This window comes from Phyllostomus discolor, chromosome 3 (assembly GCF_004126475.2).
Source record: "Phyllostomus discolor isolate MPI-MPIP mPhyDis1 chromosome 3, mPhyDis1.pri.v3, whole genome shotgun sequence".
Taxonomy (NCBI): Eukaryota; Metazoa; Chordata; class Mammalia; order Chiroptera; family Phyllostomidae; genus Phyllostomus; species Phyllostomus discolor.
Genome location: NC_040905.2, coordinates 180,039,161 through 180,054,262, shown reverse-complemented (window position 1 = coordinate 180,054,262; position 15,102 = coordinate 180,039,161). Strand labels below are relative to the sequence as shown.

At 36.1% G+C, this 15,102-nt stretch overlaps 1 protein-coding gene across 10 annotated transcripts in view; it reads left to right on the top strand.

The window, feature by feature from the left end:
• The window catches only part of AGTPBP1 (ATP/GTP binding protein 1), a 138,683-nt gene that overhangs the window by 17,991 nt on the left and 105,590 nt on the right, over positions 1–15,102 (top strand). For all 10 annotated transcript variants that reach the window (XM_036021798.1, XM_036021797.1, XM_028514352.2 and 7 more), the window contains one exon: positions 1,664–1,728. In XM_036021798.1, coding sequence (XP_035877691.1) covers positions 1,697–1,728 — 32 coding nt within the window. In that variant the 5' untranslated portion in view covers positions 1,664–1,696. Of the gene's footprint in view, positions 1–1,663; positions 1,729–15,102 lie in introns of those variants that run through there.

The window sequence follows — 15,102 nt, the reverse complement described above, 5'->3', positions numbered from 1 at the left end:
ATTGTTCTACTTATTTACGTATTCATTGGTTGATTCTTATATGTCCCCTGACTGGGGATTGAACCGGCAACCTTGGCATACTGGGACGACACTCCAAGCAACTGACTACCCAGCCAGGTCCCACATAACTTTATTTCTTTACTGTCTATTTTAATCCAGACCCAGAAGGGAGTGGAGAGAAACGCCTGTGGTGAAACTACTGTTTTATTGTGAACTGGAGTTTGAATCATTTCTTAACTGTTGAAATAGAAATGATGTAAGTGCCCAGTGTTAATCCTTGCAACTCCAAATTTACAGCGAACTTTTCATGAGGTGTGTGGCCAGTGTAGTTTTAGAGGAAGTCATACATGGGATCGTTCCCCCCTTACCCGTCTGCCCCAAATATATAGTAAGTCTTAATTGATTTGGATATTGGGAAAGTTATTTTGACTTTCTAGTCATTTTTTAAAAAAAGTCTGTTGAATGAAAGAATAGAAAATTCTAAAATTCTTACAACTTTAAAAACAGACCATGTAATTTTTATACCTAATCCAAAATAAGTTTCCTCTTTAATAATTGAGTTAATAAGAAAAAATAAAAAAAGCATCTTTTGTTGAAGTAAAAGTTTTTTGTTATTGAAGAAAAACATCTAGAATATCTGTATCTTCTCATACCTATGTCTGCTCCTTAGCATGCTTGTTTTCTTTTAAATATGTGGTATTACTAAACATTGATAAGTATGCGATTAACTTGTTGAATTGGTGGTAGTCTTTTTTTTTTGTGATGCTGCAAAATTCTGCTTCAATAAACACTGATCTATAAACTTAAAAGATAGAGTTTTTTGGGTGAAGAGTTACAAAGTCTGAAAGATTGTCAAAATTTTGTGAATCAAGATTTAAGGTTTTTAAATGTATAGTACAGTGCTGGCTGGTGTAGCTCAGTGGGTTGAGCGCAAGCTGTGAACCAAAGGGTGGCCAGTTTGATTTTCAGTTGGGGCACATGCCTGGGTTCAGGCCAGGTCCCCAGAATGGGGTGCGTGAGAGGAACCACACATTGATATTTCCCTCCCTCTCTTTCTCCTTCTCTTTCCCTCTCCCTAAAATGAATAAATAAAATCTTAAAAAAAAAAGTATACTATGTGCTTTGTAAAGATGAACCCTGTATTGATTGAATATGCATTATGGACATTAAATGAGATGATGTTACAAGTTTTTACTCTGTTTGAACAGTTTGTTATTAATTTAAAAGTGTTCTTAAATAGAAATAATTATACATAGTTACCAGTATTTGCCACTATGTGAATAGTGGACAATAAGTACACTAATACCAGAATGCTGTGGTTGGTTTGAGTATTTTAAAACAGAGTATTAGAACAGGAATGATAATTTTGTCTCCAAAGAAATCTTAACAAATCTTAACACTAGATCGTAAATTGTATGATGTTAGGCTTTGATGTTTTTTTTCGCTCCAGGATTTTGGTGACATTTTACTGGCTGACTTTAGGTAATAGGCACATATTGCGCATTGAAGTGACTTGCCAGAAGCACGTAGAACACAAACATTCTTCTTTGGTTTCCAGTGTTATCTTGTGTTTCTCATAATAGAAACTTTCAGTTGTACGGCTTTTATGACATCTAAGGTATAGAAAACAGAGTTATATTTAATTAACTTTTTTTTTTTTTAGATTATCTGCAATGGTGAAATAAAGTAAATCAAGATGAGCAAGTTAAAAGGGGTATCAGAGAAAAGGTACTGTAATTTTAAATACCAGCATGTATAAATATCAGAAATAATACATGAAGCAGTTATTTGAAACTCATTACTAAAACATTTTATGTTTAAATAATATGTTATACAGTTGACCTTTGAACAACGTGGGTTTGAACTGGGTGGATCCACTTATGTAAGGATATTTTTCAGTAAATGCCTGTGCTGTTTTCATTCCACAGTTGGGTGTCCGTGGGTGCAGAGGGCTTCCTGTATGCACTGATCTAGGCCATTTTATATAGGGGACTTGAGGATCTGCTGATGTGGGTATCTGCTGGGGGAGGGGGTGGCCTGGAACCAATCTTCTTTGGATATTAAAGGATGGTTTTGGGGATTCAGAAGTTATACATGAATTTTCAACTGCATATTTGCGGTGGTGGCTGGTACCCATAACTTCTACATCGTTCAGGAGTCAACTGTGTTTATACTGGTATATTGATAATTACCTTTTCAGTTAAAGCTCGAGTCAGCAAGCTATGACCCGTGGACCAAATCTGGCCTGGCTCTTGTTTTTATATGGCCTGTGAGCTAAGAATGATTTATGCATTTCTAAATGGTTGGGGAAATAAAAAGAATAATATATTGTGATATATGAATATTATATGAAATGCAAATTTCAGTGTACATTGGTAAAGTTTTACTGAGCATGCTCATTCATTCACGTGTCGTCTGGTCACTTTTGCACAACAGTGGCAGAGTTGAGTAGTTGCGACAGAACAGGTACGACTGTGTGGCCCAAAGCACCTGAAGTATATATTCTCTGGCCCTTTACAGAACAAGTTTAACTGACCCCTGACTTAAAGCACCATCTCTACTGTGGAATCTCTTATTTCTTAGCAAATCTGGAAGGGCAGAAGGAATATTGATACTTGTTGGGTTTGGACAAGATTGTAATTGGAAGGATTAGATTGGCAGATTTAAAGACCATGTGAATGGGTAGTGATTTAAATCAAATAAGCATGTCCTCTAGGATACAACAAGCAGAATTTTTCTCTACTCCCCATTCACTGTCATCATGGTCATGCCCTAAATGTTATCACTGGTGAAATTCTCATTTCTAAGTACTGATTTAGATGTTTTATTCCCCAACAATGGACTTATCTGTATAGTTCACTTGCACAAATGTTTGCATTGCGAGGGTTCTGCTTTATCCAGAGCTCTAATCTATTGGCTTTTATTTTTTTCTCATTTATCTCCTTTTCACCTAGTGTAGAATCGATTGTCTGTTATTACCCTCTTGCAAATACCTGAAATGTATTTATCTCACTTTGAGTGTGTGGTGTTTTATCACAACCACTGGACAAAGTTCTTTCCTTGGATAAATCTTTGTTGAACAGCTGAATGATGTTGGAAGATGAACTAACTTGGCAGATATCAGTAAAAATTATTGATTAGCAACCTGAACTGAGTCCAACAATCTTATTACTGTGGTTCTCTGGAAAGTTCATTTTTCCCAACTTTTGTAATGACTATTTTATACTTTCTTTTTTTAAAAAAGTATGTATTTATTTTTAGAGAGATGGGAAGGGAGGGAGACGTGGCCTGCAACCCAGGCATATGCCCTGGAACTGAACTGGCAGCTCTTTGGTTGTTTGCAGGCTGGTGCTCAGTCTGCTGAGCCACACTAGTGAGGGCTACACTTCCTTTACCCTTCAAACCTTTGAAATCTTCAGATGTATACCCTCAGCAAATGGCCATCTCTCAAGATACTTGGAGATAATACATTTATTATCCTCTTAATACTTTTAAAAACATTTTTATAGAATTTATTGGGGTAACATTGGTTAATAAAATTATATAGCCTTCAAGTGTACAATTCTATAATACATCGTGTGTGTATTGTATTGTGTGTTCACCATCTCCTCACATTTCTTAAACCAAATTTACATGTTGCTTTTATTTGATTCCATCCTCTGCTTACCCTCCTGTTACTTATTCCAACAGAGGGTGTCTCTTTTCTTCTCAAAGACTAATGCTGTTACCTGTGTTCTAGATTTCACCTTCTTCCTTCCTTCTCAGGGTCTTTTAATTATTATTTATTCTTTGTCTTGAATCTTTAACTCCTTTATTTCTTACCATTTAAAAATTCCAATGTTTATAAACTCTGTTCTTCTGTTACTCCCCAATTTATATGATTCCCTTAAAAGCCAAAAAATTTGAAATAGTCTATCAATACAGTCCATATCTCATTCCACACTCCTTAACCATTCTGGTTTAGTTTCTGTCTTATCCACTATACCAAAAGTACTTTGGAAAGCCACCTTTAGTTTTCCTGAACAACTTTATTGAGGTACAATTATCATACAACAAATAATACAGAGAGAGTACAGTTTGGTAAGTTTGGCCTACGTATACCTGTGAAACCACTCCCTCAATCAAAACACTGGGAGATTCATCGCTTGTTTCCTGGTGCCCTTTTGTACTCCTTTCTTCCTGCCCCGTCCCTCACTCGTCTACCTTCTGTCACCATAGATGTGTTTGTGTTCTAGAACTTTATATAAATGGAATTATACAGTGTGTCTTTTTGAGGTTTGGAGGTGGGAGATAGGGGTGTGTGACTGGCCTCTTTTACCCAGCGTACTTATTTTGAGATTCATCTCTTGTAGTGTGTATCATTCATAATCATACTTTTTAAAATTACTAAGTAGTATTTCCTTGGATAGATATACTGCAATTTGTTTATTTATATTTTAGACATTCGGGTTTCTAGTTTTTAGCTATTACAAATAACGCTGTGAGGAGCATTTGTGTGCTAGTATTTATATGGCCTTATGCTTTCTTTTCCCTTGGTCAAATACCTAGGATTGGAATGAAGAATATAGTAGGTCTATGTTTCTTTTTAGGAAACTGCCAACAACCTAATAAACTGCCAGGGACATTACATCTTATACTCCTTCCAGCAGTATATGAAAATTCTAGTTTTTACATTCTCACCAACAGTTGGTATGGTCATTCTTTTTAAATTTTTAAATTCTTATGGTCATTCTTTTAAAGCTGTAGCCATTGTAATAGGGATGTTTTGGTATCTCATTATGCTTTTAACTTGAATTTCCATAATTACTAATGATGTTGAGCATCTTTTCATGCACTTACTTGCTTTTAGCGTATCTTATTTGGTGAAGTGTCTTTTTGAATCTTTCTCCCATTTTAATTGAAGTATTTGTTGTTTTTATTATTAAGCTTTAGAAGTTTTTTATATATTGTACATCCTATAATAGATTTGCAGACATTTTCTCCCAGTCTTGACTTTTCATATTTTAAACAATGTCTTTTAAAGTTCAGAAGTCTTTAAATTAGGTGATGTCCATTGTGTTTATTTGTTCTTTTATAGGTAATGCTTTTTAAAGTTGTCTGTAATTAATATATATAACCCACGTTTACCAGTGTTTTCTTCTAGAAGTTTTATGGTTTTAACGTTTAGGTCAGTGCTCCATTCTGAGTTAAGCTTTATACATGGTGTGAGGTACGGATAGAAGTTCTAGTTTGGCATAGGCACATCTAGTTGTTCCAGCACTGTTTTTGGAGTGACCATCCTTTCTCCACTGAATTGCCTAGGAACCTTTGTCAAAAATTAGTTGTCCGTGTGTGTTGGTCTGTGTTTGGACCGTGTTTTCTTCCATCGATCTAGATGTCTGTCTAACTGATGGTACCTCATTGCTTGGATAACTATAGCTTTGTAGTGGATCTCAAACTTGTGTGGGTCCACCAACTTTGTTCTTTATTTTCAAAGTTGGCCCTGTTCTAGGTTCCTTTGCATTTCCATGGGATTTTTGCATCAGTTTGACAATTTCTGCACAGTAGCCTTGCTGGGATTTTGATTGGGATTGCCTTGATTCTATAGATAAGATTGGGAAGAATAGACATTTTAATATTGAGTCTGCTTATCCTTGAAGATGGTATATCTCTTTTGTTTATGATCTTCTTTCATTTCTTCCAGCAGTATTTTGTAGTTTTTAGTGTACTGATCTTTTACGTTGTTTGTCAGATTTGTTCTATTATGTCCCACAAAAAGAATAGCTGTTTGAGTGTCTCCAATAATTTTTAAGAGTACAAAGGTAGTATGAGTTTTCTTCTGAAATTGAGAACTTCTGTCTTGGCCTACATTAACTTCTGTATTAAGCTAAAAATGAAGCTGAGAGTTACCTTAAACCATCCTTTTTCATTTTAAGTCTTTTTTTGGTTGTTGTTGCTCTGATTGGGTGTTTTTTGCACCTTGTCTTGTAACTTGCTGATTTGATCCTTTGCTTCCTCCAGCCTGCTTGTAATTCCTTCTAGTGTATTCTTCATTTCAGATAGGGCATTCTTCATTTCCAACTGGTTTTACTGGGGTTGATTTCCAGTTTCATGTTGTCGTGATCCAAGAAAATGTTTGATATGTTAATTTTCTTGAATTTGTTAAGGCTTATTCTGTCCTACCTTGTGGTCTATCTTTGAGAATGATCCTTATCTTTGACAGTGGTTCTTATTGATGGTCTCTCTGTCCTTTTGTGGGCTGATGTACTTCTTCCCAGGTTCCTTGTAATTCTTGCTAAGTTCCTCAAACATCCTTATAACCACGACTTTGAACTCTATGCCTGATAAATTGTTTGCCTCCATTTCAGTTAGCTCTTTTTCTTGGGATTCTTCTTTTTCTTTCATTTGAGGGTTGTTTCTTTGTCTTCCCATTTTAGCTGTTCTTTTGTCTGTTTCTACATACTAGATAGATCTGATTTTACTCTCTGTTTTCATGTGGTGACCTTATGTGGTAGGAGTTGACTTTATGTGGTAGCAGTCCTGTGGGACTCAGTAGTGCAGGCTACATCTCCTGAGCTGGATGCTCTAGGAATGCTCCTTGTGTGGCTTATCCTGTTGTTTTTGGTCTTGATTGTTGTTGGCCTGTTTGTTGGTGGCCCTCCCCTGTGGCTGGCTCAATGAGAGGCTCAACCCCAGCCATAAATTTGGTTTATGCTGGTAGTCTGGTGCTGACAGAACAAAGCAAAACAACACAAAACAAAACCAACACAAGCAAAAACCAAACCAAAACAAAAGCAACAACAACCCTAATAACAACAGCAAAACCAATGATAAAAGAGCAGGGAATAATAAAAGTGGAAAGAGAAGTAGAATATTATTGGAAAAACAAGAATATGATAAGACCAAAGGAAAGAAAATGAGTATGAGAGGATAGAGGGAAGAGAAACCTTAAGAGTAAGGAATAGAAACAGGGAATCGCCACAAAAGAACAAAGAAAGAGAAAATATAAAGTTAACAAAATAAGAAAAGGAGGGAAGAAGGCAAAATAGAGTAAGGAAAGGGAAGAGTAAAATATGAGATTTGAAAGAAAAGAGATAAAAATAGAAAAATTGAAGAAAAATGATAAAAACTATGCTGAGGAATGCATAATGAAATTAATGTAAAAGGTAAAAGTAGAATTCATCTTAACAGAGTTTAGCACTTGCCTGCTGGGTTCTCCCTCTGGATACAACTCTGTTGTTGTCTGAAGCTGGTGAAAGCAAATGTCAGATGCTGTCCACATCTAGCTCTAGGCAGCTTTTCAAAGATATGAGCAATGCTCAGTTTGTGACTGATTCCTGTGCGTCTGGGATGGGCCTTGCTGCTCTGTAAGTCTGGGTTTTATCAGCACAGGACCCAGGTGTGGGTCTACTAACGACCAAGGGCACTGCCGGAACTGCTTCCACCTGCCTCTGCTTGGGGTCCTGCCCTTGGTCTTAGTCTAGCCATGACCTATCTGTTTTTGAGGGGGCTTTTGGTGGAATCAGAGGGATGGGAACCCTGGGTTTCCTGTGGGAGGTTCCATTCAGACTTTAGGTAAGATGGTGGGGTGTGTTATCTCATACCCACACGTCTGAGTTGGTCCCAGATTTTTTCCCTGAGCTTGGCAGGGCAAAGCCCTTAGTAGGATAGTGGGTGGGGCCTCCAGGGTCCAGAGTTTGGGTCTTCTAGAAACCAGGAGGGCATTTCTAGGCTCTCCCGGGATGGGGAAGTGCCAGTCTGATTCCTGGGAAAGTATATGGAGTGGCCATGCCCTAAAGCCATTCTTTAATACCCCTGAGTCCGCCTATGTTGCTGTCTCTACATCAGGGGATAAGATGCAGGTTGGGGAGAAGTAAGCAAGAAGAAAATTAAAAGTGATGCAGGGTGTCGGGAGCAAGGTTCCAGAGGGTGTGGCGATCAGTTTCCCACAAGGTGGGGTCTTTTTCCTCTGGGAGGGGCTTGCTCTTCTCAAGAAAAATGTCTGTTGTGGTATGGTGTCATATCCGAACACCAGGAACCCAACGTCAGTTCCCCCAATCCTCTCCCCCAAGCCTTCCACTTGAGACTGTCCTCGTGTGACTCCAGACGCGGCTGCCCTCCCTTTGCATGAGCCCAAGGTGAGTGGCTGGGAACGTGAAATCTGTGTGTTGGCCCCTTAGAACAAAAGAAAGGAAAAAAGAAAGAAAAAGGTGTCTTTGTCTCCTGTGGCCTCTGTCTCTCTTAAGTGGGCAAAAAAACCTGCCGCCTTTCACTTGGATGCTGCGTAGGCAGGTGATCCCAGCACTGGTGCTCTGTGCTTGGGAGCCTGGTATGAGGTCCAAGATTCACTGCTCTCCAGGTGAAGCTCCCACAGCCCAGTGGCAACCTTGGCCCAAAGCCAGTGAAGGTGGTGGTGGCCCCCTTTGTGGTCCTACCCTTTCTTCCTGTCTCCAGGTGATTTCTGCCTGTCCTGGTTAAGTATCTCCTCTTCAGGTAGTCTTCACTTGTTTATTTTGGGTGGATATTCCCCTCTTTATTTTTATTTTCAGCTTGGTTCTGGGAGGCAGTGCGAGATAAAGTTCTACTCCACTGCTATCTTGCCACTTTCCATTGAGCTAGACTTTATTGTATTTAATTATTGCATTAAGAGAGAGTCAAAGAAGTATTGTTCTCCTCCAGTTAGAATATTGTTTTCCTTACATATTTAAACATTTGACTATTTCTACAAAAGAATGATATTTCTATTTTTCATGTCCTTTGATTTATGATGGAGAAGAATAAGGTTGTGTGTTCAGGATTTTCAGAGAACTAGTAAAAATGTGATTAAAACAAAAATAATTAAAGAAAGAAAAAAGGAAGTTAAAAAAGAGTTATAAATGAGAAACATTTCTGAAAGATGATAATGTGTGTTTTGGAAATAATACTATACTTGAAATTAAAACTTAATTTTAATGCGTCCTATTTAACTCTGAAACTTTAGTATATGTTTATGGAGATTTTTCTGTCAGATGTTTTTATCTTATTAGAACATCTTTATTTCCTACAGCTAATTTATATTTTAAAGTGGAAAAGGTAATAAAATTTATCTATCATTTGAAAATAGGTTCAGTAGCCCTTGCATTTGCTTGGGAAAGTCTTTGTTGCAAAGAAAAATATCTGTATAGCATTGAGGCTTTGGTAATATCCAAGAAATCAAAAGCAGTAGGAGACCACTATAGTGAGACAGATATGTGAGTGATAATATGTTTAAAATATAATTTGACACAATGTTTCACATTGATCATATTTTTAATTTCATGATTTTCTCACTTATGTAAAGTAATTAAAATTATAAATGGAACCTCTGGAGATTGGTCTTAGCCTCATTTTGATTGATCTAAAAAATAAAGTAAGACAGGGAAGATACATCTCTTTATTTAAAAAATTTCTGCTTTGCGGTATAGCTCAAATTGTTCATTGAAAAGCTCTATAGGTTCCCCACCCCCACCAATATCTGAAAATTGTTCAGATGGTGGAGCTGCCCTCTGGTGTTCATCCTGTGTCCTTTCAACATTAGTGTCAACAGCCTTAAGGTTTTAGAGCTGAGTCGGTGGTGGCTAGAATGTTTTGTTCAGTTGTTACTATTCTGTAGATGAAAAAAGTAGGCTAGAGAGGGAAACTGACTTGCCTATGTTCTGAATTTCCACTTGCTTGCCTTCCTTCAAAAAAATATTCATCCACCACCTATCATTTGAAATAAGAATCACTTAGATGAAACTTAGAGGAAAGCTTTATTTTTTAATAGTGGTATAATTTAATTTAAAATTTTAAGAGTTATTGACAAAACACTCTTAATTTGGTATGGATATATATTATGCTTCATGTGTTTTTGAATTTTTAAAATCGATGTTTTATTAGCTACTGAAAGAGAAAAATATTTGAATAAAATTAGGAAAACATACTCAATTATTGCACTTTTGAATTTTTGTTTCCATAATGCAAATTTCTTTTAAACATGGATCATGGAACTGTTTTTAGATGTATTTCCCTAGTGTGTAAACCTTAGTAACTGAATACCATTTTTTACCAAAAAGGACTAGTCTCTCAAAAAGAACTGGCTTGGCTCAGAATCTTTATGTTCTTAAGTTAATGAAGACTTCCAAAAGTTTTTTTGTTCATGTGGGTTAATTTATCTATTGATATTTACCATATTACAAATTAAACTGAGAAATGAAAAAATTAATTTAAAAATAATAATCCCAATACATAACATAATAACTTTATATTAAAAATAATTATACTTTCAAAAAATAGAAGAATGGCATTGCTTTATTACATTTTTGAAAATTTAGTGTTTAGCTTAATGGGAGACAGTTGGGTTTTCTTACTTGCTTCTGAGTTCAGTCTCGTGATACATGTGTCTCTGTATATTATGCATACAGAGTTTGTGCATGTGATGTTCTTATATTAGGATATGAAGACAGTCTGGGTGCACATAGATATGTACTTGGAAAACGAAGGAGTATTTGAATAAAAGGACTTTTCAGATAATTGTGTGTAATTGTCCTTTGATTTACGATGGAGGAAAATAAAGTTATATGTTCAGTATTTGGAAGAAATAGTAAAAAGGTGATTAAAGAAAGTAACAGTTATAAATGAGGAATGAACATTTTTGAATGATAACGTACTTTCAAAATAAAGCCATATTATGTGAAATTTAAATTGAAATGGATATTCTTTGATATTACACTCAAACTTGGCAAGTGGTAGTTTCTTAAAGTTAGTTGCCGTGAATCTGAATCCCACTTTTTATTCTCTGTTACATTAAAATTTCTTGGCCTCTCTTGTACTTTGAATGGTTCTTTTACTTATGTCTGAATTTGTAACATCACATGTTGGCCATTTGGAAAATATTGATTTCATGAGTTATTCAGGTCTTCTAAATATTGACACATTTTGTTACACAGTATTAAAACATTACATTTATTTGTATATGTTTTTATTCTTGTTCAGTTACAGTTCTCCCCATTCCCCCCCATTACTCTCCCCTGCCCTACCTACTCCTACCTCTCACATTCAATTCTCCCCTCTTCCATTGTCTTTGTCCATGGGTTCTTTATGCATGTTCCTTGATGACCCTTCCTCTTCTTTTTCCTGTTATCCCCCCCCACCATTACTGACAGTTTGTTCTTTATTTCCAAGTCTGTAATTATATTTTGCTTGCTTGTTTGTTTTGTTGAGTAGGTTCCACTTATAGATGAGATTATATGGCATTTGTCTCTTACCACCTGGCTCATTTCACTTAGTATAATGCTCTCCAGTTCCATCCATGTTGACGGAAAGGGTAGGAGCTCCTTCTTTCTTTCTGCTGTGTAACATTCCACTGTGTAAATGTACTGCAGTTTTTTGATCCATTCATTTACTGATGGGCACTTAGGTTGCTTCCAGCACTTGGCTGTTGTAAATTGTGCTGCTGTGAACATTGGAGTGCATAGGTTCTTTTGGATTGGTGTTTCAGGATTCTTAGGATATAATCCCAGCAGTGGAATTGCCAGGTCAGAAGGCAGTTCCATTTTTAGTTTTCTGAGGAAATTCCATCCTGGTTTCCACAATGGCTGCACCAGTCTGCATTCCCACCAACAGTGCACTAGGGTTCCCTTTTCTCCACAACCTCGCCAGCCCTTCTTGTTTGTTGATTTGTTTATGATAACCACTGTGACCACTGTGAAGTGGTATGTCATTGTGGTTTTAATTTGCATGTCTCTGATGGCTAGTGATGCTGAGCATCTTTTCATATGTCTCTGAGCCCTCTGTATATCCATTCTTCTTGGAGAACTGTCTGTTTAGGTCCTTTGCCCATTTTTTCATTGGATTGCTTGTCTTCCTGGAGTGAAGTTGTGTGAGTTCTTTATATATTTTCGAGATTATATCCTTGTCCAAGGTATCATTGGCAAATATATTTTCCTATACAGTTGGTTTCCTTTTTGTTTTGCTGATGTGTTCTTTAGCCGTGCAGAAGCTTTTTAATTTGATGAAGTCCCATTTGTTTATTCTTTTCTTTATATCTCTTGCTGTAGAGGAGATATCAGTGAAAGTATTGCTGCCTGGAATATCTGATATTTTCCTGCCTGTGTTCTCCTCTAGGACTTTTATAGTGTCATGACTTATATTTAAGTCTTTTATCTACCTTGAATTTATTTTTGTGTATGGTGTAAGTTGGTGGTTGAGTTTCATTTTTTTACATGGAACTGTCCAGATTGCCCAACACCATTTGTTAAAGAGGCTGTTTTTACTCCATTTTATGCTCCAGCTCCCTTTGTCCAATATTAATTGACCATAGAGACTTGGGTTTATTTCTGGGCTCTCTATTCTGTTCCATTGATCTGTGTGTCTGTTCTTATGCCAGTACCAGATTGTTTTGATTACAGTGGCCTTGTAATATAGTTTGATATCAGGTTTTGCAATCCCTCCTACTTTATTCTTTCTCAAAATTGCTGAGGCTATTTGGGGTCATTTATGGTTCCATATAAATTTTTGAAATGTTCTATATCTGTGAAATATATTATTGGTATTTTTATAGGAATTGCATTGAATCTATAAATTGCTTTGGGTATTATGGACATTTCAATGATGTTCTTCCAATCCATGAACACAGTATATGCTTCCATTTATTTGTGTCTTCCTTAATTTCTTTCTTCAGTGTTGTGTAGTTTTCTAAGTACAGATCTTTTACCTTCTTGGTTAGGTTTATTCCTAGGTAGTTTATTTTTCTTGTTGCTATAGTAAATGGGATTTTTTCCTGATTTCTGTTTCTGATATTTCATTGTTGGTATACAAAAATGCCTTTAATTTCTGAATATTGACTTTGTATCCTGCTGTTTTGCCAAATTCACTTATTAGGTTGAGTAGGTTTTTGTTGGAGTCTGTAGAGTTTTGTATGTACACTATCATGTTGTCTGCAAACAATGAAAGTTTTACTTCCTCCTTTCCAATTTGGATGCCTTGTATTTCTTTTTCTTGTCTGATCACTGTGGCTAGAACTTCCAGTACTATGTTGATAGGAGTGGTGAAAGAGGACACCGTTATCTGGTTCCTGATCTTAGTGGGAAAACTTTTAGTTTTTGCCTGTTGAGTTTGATGTTGACTGTAGGTTTTTCATATATGACCTTTATTATGTTGAGGTATGCTCCATCTACTCCCACTTGGCTGAATGTTTTTATCATAAATGGGTGCTCTACCTTATCAAATGTTTTTTCTGCATCTATTAATATGATTATGTGATTTTTGTCTTTCCTTTTGTTTATGTGGTGTATTACATTTATTGATTTGTGAATATTGTACCATTCTTGCATCCCTGGGATGAATTCCACTTGATCACGGTGTTTGATCTTTTTTATGTATTGCTGGATGCAGTTTGCCAATATTTGTTGAGGATTTTAGCATCTTTGTTCATCAGAGATACTGGCCTGTAGTTTTTTTCTTTGTTGTGTCTTTATCTGGTTTTGGGATTAGGATGATACTGGCCTCATAGAACGAATTTGGGAGTCTTCCCTCTTCTTTGATTTTTTGGAATAGTTCGAGAAGGATAGGGGTTAGCTCTTCCTTAAATTTTTTGTAAAATTCTCCTGTTAACTGTCCAGTCCAGGGCTTTTGTGTGCTGGGAGTTTTTGATTACTGCTTCAGTATCACTACTTGTTATCGGTCTGTTCAGGCTTTCTGCTTCTTCTTGATTCAGTTTTGGGAGATTATATTTTTCTAGAAATTTGTCCATTTTACCCAGGTTTTCAAATTTCTTGGCATATAGTTTGTAGTAATTTCTTAGAATCCTTTGTATTTTTGTGGTATCAGTTGTAATCTCTCCTCTTTCATTTCTGATTTTATTTACTTGGGTCCTCTTTATTCTTGATGAGACTGGTTAAAGGCTTGTCAATTTTGTTTATCTTTTCAAAGAACGAGTTCCTGGAATTATTGATCCTTTGAATTGTACTTTCAGTCTTTATGTCATTTAAGTCTGCTCTGACCTTGGTTATTTCTTTTCTTCTACTTGCTCTAAGTTTTATTTGTTGTTGTTCCTCTGGTTCTTGTAGGTGTAGGTTTAGGTCGATTATTTGAAATGTTTCTATCTTTTTTAGGTAGGCCTGGTTTGGTATGAATTTCCCTGTTAGTACTGGCTTTGCTATGTCCCATCGGTTTTGGACTGTTGTGTGTTCATTTTCATTTGTTCCCAGAAACTTTCTGATTCCTTCCTTAATCTCATTATTAACCTGTTCATTGATTAATAGCTTGCTATTCAGTCTTCATGAACTTGAATGTTTTTGAGTTTTTTACTTGAGGTTGGTTTCTAGTTTCAGGCCCTTATGGTCAGATAAAGTGCTTGATATAATTTCATTTATCTTGAATTTACTGAGGCTTGTTTTGTGTCCTATTAATGTGGTCTGTCTTTGAAAATGTTAAAAAATATTACATTTGTAAATATCACCATTGGTTTTTATCGGAAAATTCTCAAGTTAGCAGGGAGCTGTCAAGGTCATGTTTGATAGATCCATGTTGTTCAAAATTCTCATTTTGGCTCGAAAGCTCCAGTTTTATCATTGGGAACAAATCAAACACTTGTTTTCTAGAAATGATTGATTCACTTTTTAAAAAATTATTTCCATAAAATTATTATGTTAAATAACCCAGTCTGAATAGTCATTGTTAGTTGTTTTTTTTTTTTCTTTTTTAGTAAAAATGATGTTCTGTGAAAAAAGTGGCTAGTTCAGCCTGCATTTGAAACAGTCACACAGTGTTTCCTCCAAGGTAACCATCTTATTTCAGGGAACACTTGAAATGTTTATGCACATACAGAATATTCAAGAGATGTATACTCATGGGTAAAACTGGCATTTTTGTTTTTAACTGACTGCATGGTGGTGAAGAACACAGTAAATACCAGTATAGTTTGCTGTCACTGCCTTGATTTGTGTCATGGTGCCAGCCCATTACCATCACACCAACTGTGCAAATATCAACACAATGTCAAATAATGTACTAGTATTTTTAGGAAAAATTTTTTGACCATGCAGATTTTTTGAAAGGGTCTCACTTACTCTCCGAGTTTTGTAGAGTACATTGAGTACTGCTGGTCAGTAACAGTCTTATCGT